This window comes from Amia ocellicauda, chromosome 9 (assembly GCF_036373705.1).
Source record: "Amia ocellicauda isolate fAmiCal2 chromosome 9, fAmiCal2.hap1, whole genome shotgun sequence".
Taxonomy (NCBI): Eukaryota; Metazoa; Chordata; class Actinopteri; order Amiiformes; family Amiidae; genus Amia; species Amia ocellicauda.
Window position 1 is genome coordinate 31,045,533 of NC_089858.1, and position 16,171 is coordinate 31,061,703.

A 16,171-nucleotide genomic window follows, 5' to 3' on the forward strand; every position below is an offset into this window, starting at 1 on the left:
GATGAAGAATCACAGCCATGCTTAACTGAAGCTTTAACAAATCATTAAAGATTAAGATTTTGAGTCATAATTATCAAAGCAAAATGTTTACAATTTTCATTTTGAGTTTCATGATGAAGGCATGACATAAGTATTTGTGTGTGTGTGTGTGTATATATAATATATATATATACACACACACACACACACACACACATACATACATACATATACATGCACATATATACATATACTGATATACCGATCAGCCATAACATTATGACCACTGACAGGTGAAGTGAATAACACTGATAATCTCGTTATCATGGCACCTGTCAGTGGGTGGGATATATTAGGCAGCAAGTGAACATTTTGTCCTCAAAGTTGATGTGTTAGAAGTGGGGAAAAATGGGCAGTGTAAGGATCTGAGCGACTTTGACGAGGGCCAAATTGTGATGGCTAGACGACTGGGTCAGAGCATCTCCAAAACTGCAGCTCTTGTGGGGTGTTCCCGGTCTGCTGTGGTCAGTACCTATCAAAAGTGTTCCAAGGAAGGAAAAGCGGTGAACTGGCGACAGGGTCATGGGCGGCCAAGGCTCATTGATGCACGTGGGCAGCGAAGGCTGGCCCGTGTGGTCCGATCCAACAGACGAGCTACCGTAGCTCAAATTGCTGAAAAAGTGAATGCTGGTTCTGATAGAAAGGTGTCAGAACACACAGTGCATCGCAGTTTATTGCGTATGAGGCTGCGTAGCCGCAGACCAGTCAGGGTGCCCATGCTGACCCCTGTCCACTGCTGAAAGCACCTACAATGGGCACGTGAGCATCAGAACTGGACCACGGAGCAATGGAAGAAGATGGCCTGGTCTGATGAATCATGAGTTCAAGGTGTTGACTTGGCCTCCAAATTCCCCAGATCTCAATCCAATCGAGCATCTGTGGGATGTGCTGGACAAACAAGTCAGATCCATGGAGGCCCCACCTCGCAATTTACAGGTCTTAAAGGATCTGCTGCTAACGTCTTGGTGCCAGATACCACAGCACACCTTCAGAGGTCTAGTGGAGTCCATGCCTCGACGGGTTAGGACTGTTTTGGCGGCAAAAGGGGGACCTACACAATTTAGGCAGGTGGTCATGATGTTATGGCTGATCGGTGTGTATATATATATATATATATATATATATATACACACACACACACACATACCCTGGCTTTGGGTATAATGAACATTTTTGTTTAATTCTGTAAACTACTGACAACATTTCTCCCAAATTCCAAATAAAAATATGAATGGAATGGAATGGCTGCCATACATGTAGAGATGCTGATTTAAGAAAAATTTGCAGTGGTCTTAATTTTGTGCTGAGCTGTATGTGTGTGTGTATATATATATGCACACATGCACACATACATAAATGCATACATGCCATTCTACAAACAGATTTAGACCGTTGATGAAGTGTCACATTGATTTTGATTTCCCCTTACAATTTGGTCTTGGACTTGGATGAGTGTTTCGCATCATTATTAAGCTGGGAAGACCATTTATGACCAAGCTTGGGTTTCTTGACAGAGGGCATAGGGTTTATTGGCTAAAATATCCTGGTTTACTTTTGGAACCATTAGTCTCTCTCAATATTTAAGTGCAGCAGGACTGGAGGATGAAAATCAGTCCCAAAGCAAAAACAGATCTATCTCCATGCTTCATAGCGTGTTTAGATTCTTTTCGGAATAAGATTCACTTTTTTGTGCAAAATATACCAGTGCACTGAATATCCAGAATAATATTCTCCAAGATAAGCTATTGATGCGCGTAATATTTATAATCACACAATTATATTATTTTCCTTTTAATTTATGTATCTACAAAATACATCTGTATTATCCTTCTAGATCATAAATTACTTACTCTTCACCAAGCGTCTAACTAAAGCTGGAGGCTAGTGTAGATTGTATTATTGTTCATTTAAATATTTACCTGCTGGTATGCTTTGAATTTAGACTTAAATAGGTAAATACTAAGGAGAGTTGACCATATGCCAAGAAAAATACACCTTGAATAGTCATAACCATTCAAATAATACTTGGTTATTTAAGTGTGGAGGCTGCAGAAGTGAAGTTGATTAGAAAACCTTAATGGCCTGCCACGTCACACGATATCTGGGCAAAAGTCCAACTCATACCAATACAAGTTTGTAGCAGGCAATTATCTAGTCCACAATCTTAGCATGTAATGTGTCTGGGTGGATAAAAACATAAACAAATGACCCATTGCCAGGGAAACCAGTATTAGTGGCACACCATTATTTTCAGTAATGTGCCATATATAAATATCTAACCACTGCAGTGGTTAGATATATATATACGGCACATTAGTGAAAATAAGTTAAATCACAGATATAGATATTTCAGTGATTAATGCCTTTGTTTTGGACACTACAACGCAACAGGCTTCTGAAAAGTGCTCGTAAAAGTATAGTCCATAGTCCAAATTGCAAAGAGATCCAAGGTGGTGACAGCAGCACTCCAGTGGGCTAGAAACCATACCCGTGCCGCAGAACAATCTAAATACACCCCACCAATTTTTAATTTCTTTCATTAAAATTAATTATGAAGACCACAGGCAATTTGTGTACTCTGTGTTTAAGACTGCCTGTACAATTAATTAAAAACTGGATGCTGGAAAATGAATCTATAAATTGTTATGCCTAACTATAATGAGCCATCTTGTGCTATTAAAGGGAATTGTACATTCACCTTAAGGTTACATTGGTAACTGCTCTCATAATGCACAGCTCTCTGTGTACAGATTCTAATAAAGAGGGAAGGGCGTTGGGAGCATAACTATTACTTTCCTCAGCAGATACTTTTGATGGATACATCGCATACCCTCCAAAGGAATGGCGGTAGCCAGACCACAGTTATTCCCATATCTAGCAAATGTAATGGATTGCAAAGAAAAAAAAAGTCCACCGGCTACTAAAACAAATATTTAAAGCAATATATACAATTAAAAAAGAGAAAGTGAGTTAAACTAGTTAACACATTAAAGGTAATTTGTAACCCAAAGCTGTTTTTTTTTTTTAATTATTTCTAATACAGTAAGCATGGAAGCTGCACTGTAGTGTATAATAAGCCTGCATTCATAGCCAAGAGCTGGGAGCCAAGAAATCCTGGGTTTAATTCCAAGATCAGCCACTGATTTACACAGTGACCTTGGGCAAGTCTCTAAGCATTCTCCTGCATGAACCACCTCTCAAGACAGCATGACACAAAGATCACACTTGGATGCCAACTGTGTCAAGACAAATATTTCTTCAGAACTAAACGTACAGCGATAGCACTTTCTTTTAACCGCAAGGTCTGAACTCGGAGAGAGCAACTGCATTTTTTTTTTTTTTTTTTTTTTTTTTTAACTAAGGAATGAAGACATGAGATGTCTTTTAAGAAAGCAAATCAGACAGTGCCAGTTACTCATTTCGCAGAGCTCTTTGATTTTGTCTTTATAGAAATGGGGCAATGATTGCTTTATAATTTTATCTATTAATTTATATTTCTGGCGAGCTTCGTGACAATACCATTGGAGATGCTTTCCAAGAATGATAAAATCAATCATAGGACTATAGGGAGAAAACTGAAAATAAGTTTTTTTAGTATGCTTTAAAGCAAACTTATAAAAGTCATCCCCACTGGTGTCAAATGACCATTTTGATGCCATGTTTAAAATGGAGATCATGTCATAGTTTTGTATTCCTATTCACTTCTCATACATCTCTTTTGAACCAGTGAGAAAATGAAAACATTGATTTAAAGAAATTGGTCTCTAATGGTTTCCCAAGGTGTGCACTAAAATAAAATCTCACTGCTAAAGGGCAGAGGCACAGGATCTATCCAAGGGCAATAGAGACGGAATGAAAAATACCCTGCCACACCCTTACTTGGTTTATTAACTTTTCCCAGTTTCAACAGATCCAGTTAATAATGTGAGAAGGTCTGGGATAATGCAGGGAGGAAAGAAAAATATGACATGTTGTTGAATTCACTAAAGCTGCCATGAGGTTTTTCTATCAACACTCTCTACATTAAAAAACAAACACTAACAAAACCCAATTGAAATCTCAGCTCAGCAGCATTACATTTCAACCGCAATGAACTCTGGAATCCCAGTGAGTGCTTAACGCTTAAAACAAATGCTTCACACAGAAACACCATTCACGATAAAGAGTAACAAACACGCCGCACCAAAAAAAGCAACAAAAACCTTGAAAATCCCAGTGTAAATCCAAAAGCTGTGTGTACTTTATGGCAGGACCCCACCTCTCAATTCCCCAAATCTGATCCGAGCATTCTCGTGGTGAAGAAATGTAAAGTTCAGTACCTAAGCATAGCTGGCAGGTTGACTGCTTAAATAAACACATCAGGTCGTAATTCTTGTAAGTACAGTAATGCTATACAGCGGGGGCCTCCTGGCAGGACATGCATTTGAAAAGAGGGGGGAAAAAGAAAGAAATAGAAGGAACGATGGTGGGGGGAGAAAGAGACACGCCAAACTGGGATTTCTCACTTGACTGCCAGATGCAATCCCAAAAGGCAGAGTCTTAAAATTAAAGAACAATAACAGAGCCTGAACTGGTTGTTGACATGCTCTCTCGTGTACTTAATGTATTTCAATTCCACTGGGCTCTCAGGGTTTTAACTAAATAAATCATTACCTTGGACTTTCTTTTTCATTAACAATTAGCTTTTCATCCGTGCCTAAGTTAGAGAAAACCTTGGCTTAAGGGAGTGGCGGGCCCCGATTCCCCTGCCTCTCTGAAACACTGGCATTTACAGATTGTTACTCCAGGTTCAAGGACTGTTTTATGATAGAAGGCACAATTCTGGCACATTGTTTTTCTACTTTATTTATTTTTCCTAAACCTGGGTCAATGGTGGACTTTTATTTGAACACTTTCTCTAAGAATAGTTTCAAGACATATGCAGACAATATGACAATCACATGATAACATTGGCAGAACTCCGATTTTTTTGTATCATTGTATCTAGTTAGGAAACCTTTGTTTTAGGTCAAGGATTGCACTTTTAAAACAAATTGAGTAATCTGAAATATCAAGTGACTCCAATAATACATTTCACAACTGGAGTAAAACAACTTATGAAGCCACTGCAAAGAGGACATAGAGAACTGGAGAGAAAACCTCAAAACTCCAAGTGGGCTATAAAGATCTTACTAAATAAATGGAAACTCTTACTTTTTCCACTTCCACTAAATGAGGTGTATGCTTGTAAAAACATGTATTGAAGTCACTGTAAAATTAGCCACTTGAAACAGATAACTGAGGTCCATTAATGCTATAAATTAGAAATGAAATAAATGACACGCAAAACAGCTGTGGCACAATCAGAAACAGAAATAATAATAATAAATTACGTAATAAGAAAACAACAAAAATAAAACAAAGATACTGATTCTAAAAAAAATTAGTCTATTCTAATGCTATTTGAATCAAAACACTTCTCAAGTTGCTATTGAGTGCCATTACATATTTTAAATCTTAAAATTCGAATTTTCTGAAGGATAGAAAGAAGCTGCTTTCAGTCTTGCATGTATTGAAATAGGATTAATTTGAGAGGCTGGATCTAGATTTGGTTGCTGTCCCATAAATGAGTGCTAATTCCCAAGAAACAAAAAAAGTGTAATTTTAACAACATGTTTTTAATGCTTGTCCTTATTGCTTGTCCCTGAGAGTGGTTTTCTCATAAGCAAAACGTAACAAATGTTTTTAATACTGTGGCCCAAATTATTTTAAAATCCCTTCTACCACATTAACACAGTGGTTTCTCTAAGTGAAAACTATCATCCAAAGATGTGCAATTTGTAGAGATGTCAGCAGGGAGTGGTAACTACCATGAAGGGAGGAATTACACAATATATTTACTTTAAAAACCCCTGGGGGGACAACCTCTGACCAAATAATAATCTCTCCACAAAGAAAACGATTGCTTTATATCTCGGACTTTAGTCATTAAGACGGGCTATAAATTGTCAATGGGGCTATTGCTCTGTCTGAAACACAGTACTACAATAAACATATTGTTCAAAGTATTTTTTTAAAGCAAGTATATATTGGATTTTGCTAACCTCAAGACAGTTCTTGGGAGTTAAAACTATCATATTAATGAAAAGTTGACCCTGGAATGAGTGCATGTAAATATCTAAGAGATCTCTTGTGTTAGACTGGATTTCCCCATTAGATGCTGCAAGTTTAAATGAGAACAATATAATACATTATGCAAATGTACCATAATATTGAAGATATATATTCAGACCCTACTTGCCCTAATTATTAAAACAAAAGCTGTGTTATGAAATGGCTCCCCTTGTGGTCCACGGGTTGTCTGTGGTTTATTAGTTTTTTTCAGTAGTTTATTCCTGGCTCACATGACAAAAACAAACTTACTTCCTTGCTTATACATACAAAAACCCTTTGGAATGTAAGCAGAAGTATATATTATTATTGTTATAATTATAATGCTCTGAATCGCCCTTGTGTAACAATAGCATAAAATACATAATACAGCGGATTTATGGTTCGTTTCCATGGATAACCTGAAGTGATTAAAACCATAAAAGGGTTAATAGAATATTTCCAAAACAAGACATCTGTGAGCTGGTGGTCAAGTCATTCAAAAGAAGAGGAGGAAGGGGGGAAAAAATCTGATTACATTTCACCTGCCAATGACAATGATTTTCTGCATTTATGCCTGAAGATATATGAGCTGTAATAGAGTTGAGAAAGCCCCCTCGACAGCTGCTCGCTGCCATTCACACCTGAAAGGTTCGATGTTCTGATGAAAATTAATGTACTCTGACGTCCTCCGGGACTCCCTGAGCCCCGGGAATAGCTAATGAAGAAATACAACCTTGCCAGAGAGAGGCACATGTGGAAGAGCTTCTTTCAATTGCAGGAATAGTTGGAAACACGTGTGGCACATGTGTGGCTTGTCTAATGCCAGCTTTATCCCGGAGAGTTCCCGTGTGGAGCACAATGCCAAGGATCTGAAATTCCAATCTCCCAATCAAGTTCCTGTGTGTGTGAACCTCCAGGTCAACTACTTTCAATGTTGCATTAAAGTTTGGTTTAGGGAAAAGGGGCGGGGGTGTTTTCACTTAAATTGTGGATGCTTACAAACTGTAAATGAAGAATTAAGAGACGTGTGTGGGGGAAAACAAATTATACATTCAGTGTAATCAAGCTAACGATTTTGTTCAGTCTCATGTGACACCCCCTCCCCATGCACACATACTAGCTTACTTAAATATCAGTTCTTGTAACATGTTTTGAAAAAAGTGTGACTCCACATGCAAGTTTCAGCTGTACAGCATGTGTGTTATTTATGTCAATGGATGAAATTGTGAAAATGATATCCATTGCAATGCAGCAGCACATTTATCTTCATTTTGCAGCTATCAGGGAATCAAACTATTTTAAAATCATTTAACCTGGAGCCAACAAGCCAGATAAGACCTCTGACCTGTATTGGAATATGGACAGGGCTCCAGGTTCTGTAAACCAGACCTTCTACAAAAACATGCCACAGGATTTTTACTGTGGTAAATGGCAAAGGATGTTGGTTTAGAAACAGTAAAGCACCCACTAAGTAACCAGTAAGTGAATCAGGATTGTGCAAAAATGATTTTATAGTTTGTCTGTTGACCGAGGAAGGGGCATTGAGTATTGGAAATGGGTCAAACTGATCAAATATAAATAGATTTTGTTTTTTTATTTTGTAAATTGTTTCATTACTAACTCTGTTAAGACCTAATAAGGGTCGAGCCAGAGTTGTTGAGAAGGTTGTGTACAGAGTTTCCCTTCAGACACCCTAACAATGCAATCCATCAACATGTAGATCTAGTCCCCACCTTTCATTTAAAATCAGAAAAGGAATGTCATTATTCGGACACTTAATGGCAGACACATTCAAGCATGGATACACTTCTCTAACCTGTGCCATTCCTGTGTCGAGCTGATGAAAAAGAATCAGTTGTCCTGAGGTGCAAATGAGGAGGCCTGCTGGGGTCAGCCCCCCTGCCTGTCCTGAAGTGAGGTGCTCATTAATGGGCAGCCACTGGGCCCAGTTTCTCGCTCCTCTGCAAACTCTATGTTCAATTTGGGTCACTGGGCCAAATAAATGATTTGGGTCCCAAATGATTTCTCGCTAATGGGTTAATCTTTTTTCCTATTAAATGCTATCAGACTCTATTATGAACCTTATGAGAAGATCTATTTCAGAGTCAGTGGTATATAAACGGTGTGGATTTGCAAACGCTTGACCCTGTCTTTCTGCAGCCTATTGAGCCATGGCAGGGAAAGAAATCTTCAAGGGCTGCACCCTCCAAGCAGCCCTGCTTAGTTTTTCTTTCTATTTCTTATGTCTGCAGCGTTTGGGGCGTTTCCATAAACACAGTACAGTACATCAAGTTTCCACAGCTCAACTGTCTTTGGCAGGAAGGTCACTTTCACCAGTGAAGCGGTGAAAGGTTTTAATCGGGAAAGATAGGAAATAAGGATTCATTACCAATTCTTCACCATCAAGTGTATGGCTGGCTGCTGACCAAGAAGCAGGTCTTGGCACACCATGCCCTGCCTGAGGGCAGCCTGCGGCTATTTGAGCCCTGGGGCTCCCAGAAGGCCAAGCAAGGACCCTGACTGAGGACAGAGGGACGTCTGCCAGAAGAATAACTTGAAAACGCAAGGACACAGAAAAATATACAAACCACATATAAAGTCAACCAAGAATAAACTCTTGTTAAGAGTTTATGAACCTGTGGCGTCAACATTACTACTCATTACCACTCATTATTACTTGGGGGAAAAGCTTGAGAGGGGGTCCATTTTTATTCATTTTTAATAACTTTACCAACTGTAGTAAAATGCTTATATATTATACGGTTCTGTTTTTATTATTTGTACCATTTTATATTTCGTACAGGGCAAATGTGCATAACGAGCATCTCGTCTCAGAAAAATACACCAGGTAAAGGCCCAATACCAATCCATACATCCAGTGTAACAACCAATCTGGAAATGGCCTATCCCACATAAACTGCCCAGGCCCAGTTCTGGAACAGAAGCACAACATACCCTTACATTTGCATTTCTAAGTTACATACAATGAGGTTAGGGTTTAAACCTTTGACCCTCACAATTTACGGGCCAAATTACAACTCAAATAAAAATAAAAAATTGCAATTGGTGGTTAGTGAAAAGTTTTAATTTAAGCCACACTGTGGATAAAACATGCAAATCAGTTACTTTGGGCTCTTTCACATTGTGTTTAACCTGTTCATTGAAAAAGTCTCATTCCACTCAACTTCTTTACCATAAACAATTTACATAACAATACCTGAGTAAAACTTTAGTCATGTAAAGTTGTTGCCTATGTTGGGAAACACTTTTGCTAAGTAAAGAGTAAGATCTCCATACATTTCCAATGTAACCTTCACAAGCAAGGCCTCTACAGCCCTGCTCCCACTGTAGACAGGGTTGAAAACGATCTCATAGATTTTGCAGTTTTTCTTTTGTGAAGCACCAGAAATACTTGCAGTGTAAATCTCCACATTCTTCCAAAATATTCCTCCAACTCAAGCCATTACATTTAATTTTTCCCTTCATTTGTCTGCAGTTCAAGCCCGTCAACGTTCAGAGGGAAAAGAAACATTGGGAGCAAGGAAAAATAGAGGGCTTTGCTTGAGAAGTAAAATGTTTGGACAGGATTTTCTCTTTTATCCACCATTAAAATTTCCCACACATTTCTGTCAAAACAGTCTCTTCAAAGTCCCTGGCAAAAGCATACCTCAGGAACTCACTAACACAACCATCCTGTAGGCACACATTAAATACAGCTGAGTAAATACTGCCAGACTTTGCAAGTCATATATTACAGCCAATTTATTTTGTTTACTTTAATTCTGTCAAATGCAACCAAATCTCCCTTAATTTGCATCTGTAATTAACTCTTAATTGACAAATCTCAAACATATAACCTGAATGTTAAAGATTTGTAAAAAATATATATATATATATATATATATTTTATATTTATATACATAGTAATAATAGTCATCAGGGGGATTGTGTTGTGCAAGCATCAAACGAAAATGAACAGGACAAAATGCAGTATCATTATCGGTTTCAAATGTAATAATTAGTATATGTTATGCACGATTATGTAACAATTACATTGCAAGCCTAATATGACTGTATATCTGACTGTATACCTGTCCTATTTAAGATTCAATTTGAGACATCTCAAATTTACTTCCTGTGAAAATGGTGTATGTTTGGTATGGACTTCCTGTCTATTTCAAAATATTTCAGATAGGACAGGAAATCAATATATGAGATCAAATTCAAATTCAAGATATCTTGAAATGGGGGTTAATTTGAGATATCTTGAAATGCATTTGAGATATCTAATTTAAAGCTCCAGTTTGAGATAACCTGAAATGGATCTTTAAAATTCCTGTCCTATTTGAGATCTCAAATTCAATTGCATATGACATCATATTTGTACAATTCCTGAAGCTGAGCTTTAAATATATATATAGTGAAAGAAGGATGAATGACATTTTATTCAGTTAACAATTGTAAACAGGCATTACAATTATATTTTATGAGATTTGCAATATCATGGAGTTATTTGTCATTGAATATAGTTTGGAATATATATTTAGGGTATTTTAAATGTGAAAAAACATAATATTTCTTCTTTAAGTAACATTTTATTTTGGTGTCCACTAATGCAATCACAAGAGGTTTGCCACTACCAGTGAAGGGAGTGCGTACAAGAGGCTCCTTTATTTCTGAAGTCTATGGCACCTTTTTTTTTTCCAAGATTTGAAGCAAGACATTTCTCTAGCAGCTACAGGAGACATCAGACAGATAGGAGTCTTGAGGGGACACACCCTGCATGATTGCAAGCTGCTATCTTGAAAGTGATTCCCTCAGACTTGTTACTTACAACCGTAAAACTTATCAGGATGTGAACAATGAAAGGATCTGAACGTAGGAATTGGAAGCAGCACACACTGATGTATTCAGTGCTACATTCTTCAGAAGCCAGCAATTTTGTTGTTCAGAAGCTTTCATAGGTTTACCATAATAATCTCATACTTTGAGACAGAAAAGATTTTAAAAGTTACCTCTTAACTTGGAGAAGCGTATGCTGATTAGAGAGCATTAAATCTTTGCTAAATTGAAACTGTAAAATACTGCAATGCAATATTACGATGCAATTATCTTCTTGTGAAGAATAAGAAATTCATCTTGAAAGTATTTAATTGTTTCAGTCACCTTTATTTATTTATTGTCATGCAATTGATCTTGAGTTAATATGTCGTCCTAGTTTCCAGACTCTCCAATCAAATAATACTAATCAGCTGTTAGCATTGTCTGATGAGGCAAAAAGAAACCTGACACCTTTGTGGTCAGACTGAATTAGTTATCACTCCGCTTTAGCAATTAATATATTATCATTATGACACAATAGGAAAAAGAAAGGATTTATATATTCAAATAGTATGATATTTTTTAGATAGGAACCCACAATATACACATTTGTTTCCTTCAGTTAAGGGACAATTTAAAAAATCTGTCCTGCCTCCATGTGTCCAGGGGATTATGGGCCATATGGTAACCCCTAGCTTTTGTGAATGACATATTTTCTTGCCCCTCTATGAAATGTAACTTCATCAGGGCTTGACTGTAATTGGTTTAACTAGAAGACTGTGAAGGACTTATTACTCTCTAGAAATCAGTTTGATATAATTATTTTGTTGACTGGGTCAGTTGCTTATTGACTTCTGAAAGAGGCAAATAACACAGCAACATGACTGTTGTTATTTGAAAGCTTGGCCCAGCGCCCTCTCTCTAATTTAATAGCTCTCTGGTGCGAGCATGGGGTGGGTCAGGGACCTTCTCTGGACGATAGTGACAAAGTAAATGCAATTTTAAAAGCATGGACAGAGTTTATAATGTATCCGAAAGACTGTTGATTTATTATCATTATTTTTTAGGAAAAAAAAATAAAGACAATTTTGCAATGAAAACACAGAGGGAGGTAAATATTATCCAAGCAGACTAATACTGTGGGATGCAAACATCTTGCTTGCAACCTCCTGGGTTCTAAGTTTAATTATACAGCTTTATTACCAAAGCACAAAAGTCTCATTAGTTTCAAAATTAATATTTATTGCAACATGCACAACAAAACTGATATAACGGGAGCTAGGGGCAAATAAAGCTAGCACAGAAACTATAGGGCCAACAAATACAAATAATTAACTATTAAAACAACTCCAGCTCAATGCAGTCTTTGTCATATTGTGTGGAATTAGAATTAGAGTGACCTACTGTACATTTTGTATGTCAATGCTTTTATTAAAAAAAAAACCTCTGGAAATTAATATTCCTAATTGTAACCGATAACTTGAGAAAGTGCATTATTGCAACTCACGACCAAAGTGTGAAAATAACGAGATAGCAGGAAACACTTTTAATTAGTTACATTTGAGATTGATGATATGCGTCCTACAGATCAGACGGCTGAGCGATGTATTATGTTCATACTAATGACTGATAGGACATCAGTAATTATTAAACCAGTCTTATCAGTCTGACAAATAAACATTATGTCTAACACCAGATAACCCTGCCAAGCAGCCACTTTAGGAAGTACTTATTTTCACGTTAGGATGTATGCTATGTTCAGGGTCAGTGTGACCTTTATGGAATAGCAGGTAAAAAGTCTAAGGTAAGTAGCTAAAAAAATAAAAATAAGGCATGCAATCCCTTATGACCTCTCTGAGGATAAAACTGCATCACATAACAGGGAAACCCAGTAGTGGTAGTGTTTGAGAATTTCTGATGTTCTCTACTAATTAAAAACATACAAATTACAAAAGAACAAGGAGATATTATCAGAAGAGCAGAAGGGAAATTGAAATAGAAAACATACATAAAATCCAGAAAGAACGTTGTCACTTACAGGTTTTTCGCTTTGAAAGCCTCCGTGAACTCCTTCACACTGTGTAGCGAAGCAAGATCAAGGGTCATGGCTTCCACCTTGGCTTTGTGCTACGAGAAAACAAATCAAGCACACAAGAATTACTGTCTGAAGACTGAGCTCAGGGGAGATCACTTTTCATTAACTTGAGTGTAGAATACATCCCGAACGCACTGGGCCCTTTGCAAACCTCTGAGGCAATGGCAATTGCAGTCAAAAGACAGACCTCAGTTCTACAGTATTTTCTTCAACAAATGGTATCCTTAAGTATACAGAATACACTGCAGACTTCATTAGGTTCAGCTGGGATCAATAATAGCATTAATATCCATAATTAAAATGCTTTGAAGAACCAAGACAACATTAGAAATTGCAGCTTTTAATATCATGATCAAATTTTAAACGTTCTCTGTCTTTCGACCCCCTAGTCACATAGAGTACCTATCCAAACTTGTATAATTTCACATTCATTTTGATAGTATTCGTGTTTGTAATATCTAAGTGGTGGTTAGGCACTTCTGCTGTTCTGTTGGTAGTATGTAAATATTTTTCCACCCTGAATTTTTTTTTCCTAAGAAACCCCCAATCAATCATAGTGTGACTGAGATTTCTGTTGATGTGAAAAATACAGATCTGGTATACACTGAAATGAAAACCACATGGAGACAGTTAAACAAGCCATAGTATTGAAATCACAAGAAAAATAACATTTAAAACATTGTCAAGTCAAATCAAATACTGAATTACAAAGTAAGAACAAATACACACTATTTTAACATGACATTTTTCCAAATGGAGAGGAACCCTGACTCCAACCCGCACAATCACACCAACTCTAGTAAAAGACAGTGACAGTGCTCAGTCATTCACCATTGAAACATACTGAAGGCTAGCTGTAATACACTGTAAATAAGTCCTGATGAATTTCCCCATCGCTATGCACAGTAAATAAAAAGAATGCTTTGTCTACCAAATACAGGCAGAGTGGTGCTAACTTTTACACAGCCAAGTATCTGGATGTGAGAGTTACGTTTTTTATTGTCCCGTGGTTTACATATAATATTGGAAAAGATACCTCGTAGGAGGATTACTGCCAGTAAGTGAACAGAGAGAAATATAAAAAGCCTTCTCTGTCATAATGTCTATAATGGCACATAAAATAGCTAAAATAAATTATGGATGACTAAAGCAAAATCCATATGATAAAGGGCCTTTTAGCATTTGCTTTTATGTTTAAGAGCAATTGCCTCATAAGCTGTTATGAATCCTTTAAAGATATTGAAGAAATCATATCTCTTGTACAAGTGCATGTTCAACAGTCATCCCTTCGTGGCAAATTCCCGTTTCCTTAAAAGTGATGAGTACAATTTTGTTCAAACAGTAGATTTATCCCAGAAAGCCATTTCTTTTGTTAGTTTTTCAATTTGATTCAGAAAGTAGTGATTCAAGAACTTCACATGAGTTGTGTTTAGGACAGGAACAGTCTTCATATAATTACTGGCGTAGTTCAGTTTGAATTTAGGCTCACTACATCAAAACAAATGTAAAGAATAATGTTATTTATATAATGTATAATAATATTAGAGTAATTGTTTTCTTCTTCTATCAAGATAAGATGAAAAGTGCCGGAGTACCTCCCCCCTAGACCCCCCACTCGTTTGAAAAGTGAGCAGGAGGTCAGCAACAACAAGGGAACATATAAGCTCCTTATACAGGTTTAACAATACCCTACATCAGTGTGGGCTAAATTCAATAGCAGTTATAGTACTGCCCGGCCTAATGCAACCTCTAATAATAAAAGACTGTTTATGGAAAAATCAAAGAGCTTTTGAAAATATCGGTTTCAAAGATTGAAGGATTTAGTGGGGGACTTTCTGAAGTAGGTTTCTTAAAAATGTTGTTTATATCATCCTACTTCAGAAAGTCCGCCTGCAGTAACTGCTGGTGCGAGAATTTGCTTACCAACAGAAGGAGAAAGGATACTGGTTAATAAATTAAAGGAAGGTCTAAAATAACAACATATGAAGTAATACAACAGTGAATTGTTCCCGTTCACGGTATCGGAACTCCATCTCTGGAGGTCTTTCAGGGGGCATTACTCTTGTCTGATGGCACACTCGCCACTGGTAAACCCTAGGCTCAGTAACTTGGATTAAAAAAAATACATACAAAATCCTGAACAACAGTGCTTTCAGCTGGCTTTGACATTGTACAATTATTCACTGAGATATACCTGTCACTGAAGTAAAAAACTCTACCTAATAAGTCTAATTTCAGGAAATTAACTTTTGCCTCCAGGGTTTCTTCAACTTGGAAAAATTATTATCTGATAACATCAAGTCATGCACCGGCCTCGGGTCCTTTCACACTTTTCTGGCATGTTATCTGAAACTTAGCTGGGTATGTTAATGCTGTTAATTGATGTCAGAATGAGTGTAAAGCAGCAGTTTGATTCCATTCATGCGGTTTATGCCTGTACTGCTAGGGACTGGCTAGGCGAGATGGGTCAATCCTGTGATTTACTAAGTTAGTGATGGTGAGACAAGGAGAATATGGTGACATATACCAGCTTTTCCAACTGTTTTCTGACCGACAACCCGCATCAAGCTTTGGACATCAACCTTGGACTTGCAAATCAACTTGACCCGGGAGAACTAATTTATTATCGGGAAACCCTTAAGTGGCCAGAAGGTATTTGGGGACTTCTGTATTAAGTACAGTCAGCGCCCTGCACCGGGGCTAGGTTCTCATTTACTGTTTTACGGCCTTTGTAAAACCTACATTGAGTTTCCGTCTCCCGTTGCAGCACAGACCCAATCATCCAGTAGTCATTAACCCTGACCCTGGCAGACACGCAATATCACCCCTCCCCTGTGCCACAATACATACACTCACCTAAAGGATTATTAGGAACACCATACTAATACTGTGTTTGACCCCCTTTCGCCTTCAGAACTGCCTTAATTCTACGTGGCATTGATTCAACAAGGTGCTGAAAGCATTCTTTAGAAATGTTGGCCCATATTGATAGGATAGCATCTTGCAGTTGATGGAGATTTGTGGGATGCACATCCAGGGCACGAAGCTCCCGTTCCACCACATCCCAAAGATGCTCTATTGGGT

The 16,171-nt window shown here is 37.5% G+C and overlaps 1 protein-coding gene across 1 annotated transcript in view; it reads right to left on the bottom strand.

Moving 5' to 3' along the window:
• Window positions 1-16,171, bottom strand: part of wwox (WW domain containing oxidoreductase) — a 409,687-nt gene that overhangs the window by 274,909 nt on the left and 118,607 nt on the right. Inside the window, exon 6 of the mRNA XM_066714056.1 lies at window positions 13,031-13,119. Within this exon, the coding sequence (XP_066570153.1) occupies window positions 13,031-13,119 (89 nt within the window). The remainder of the gene's footprint in view (window positions 1-13,030; window positions 13,120-16,171) is intronic.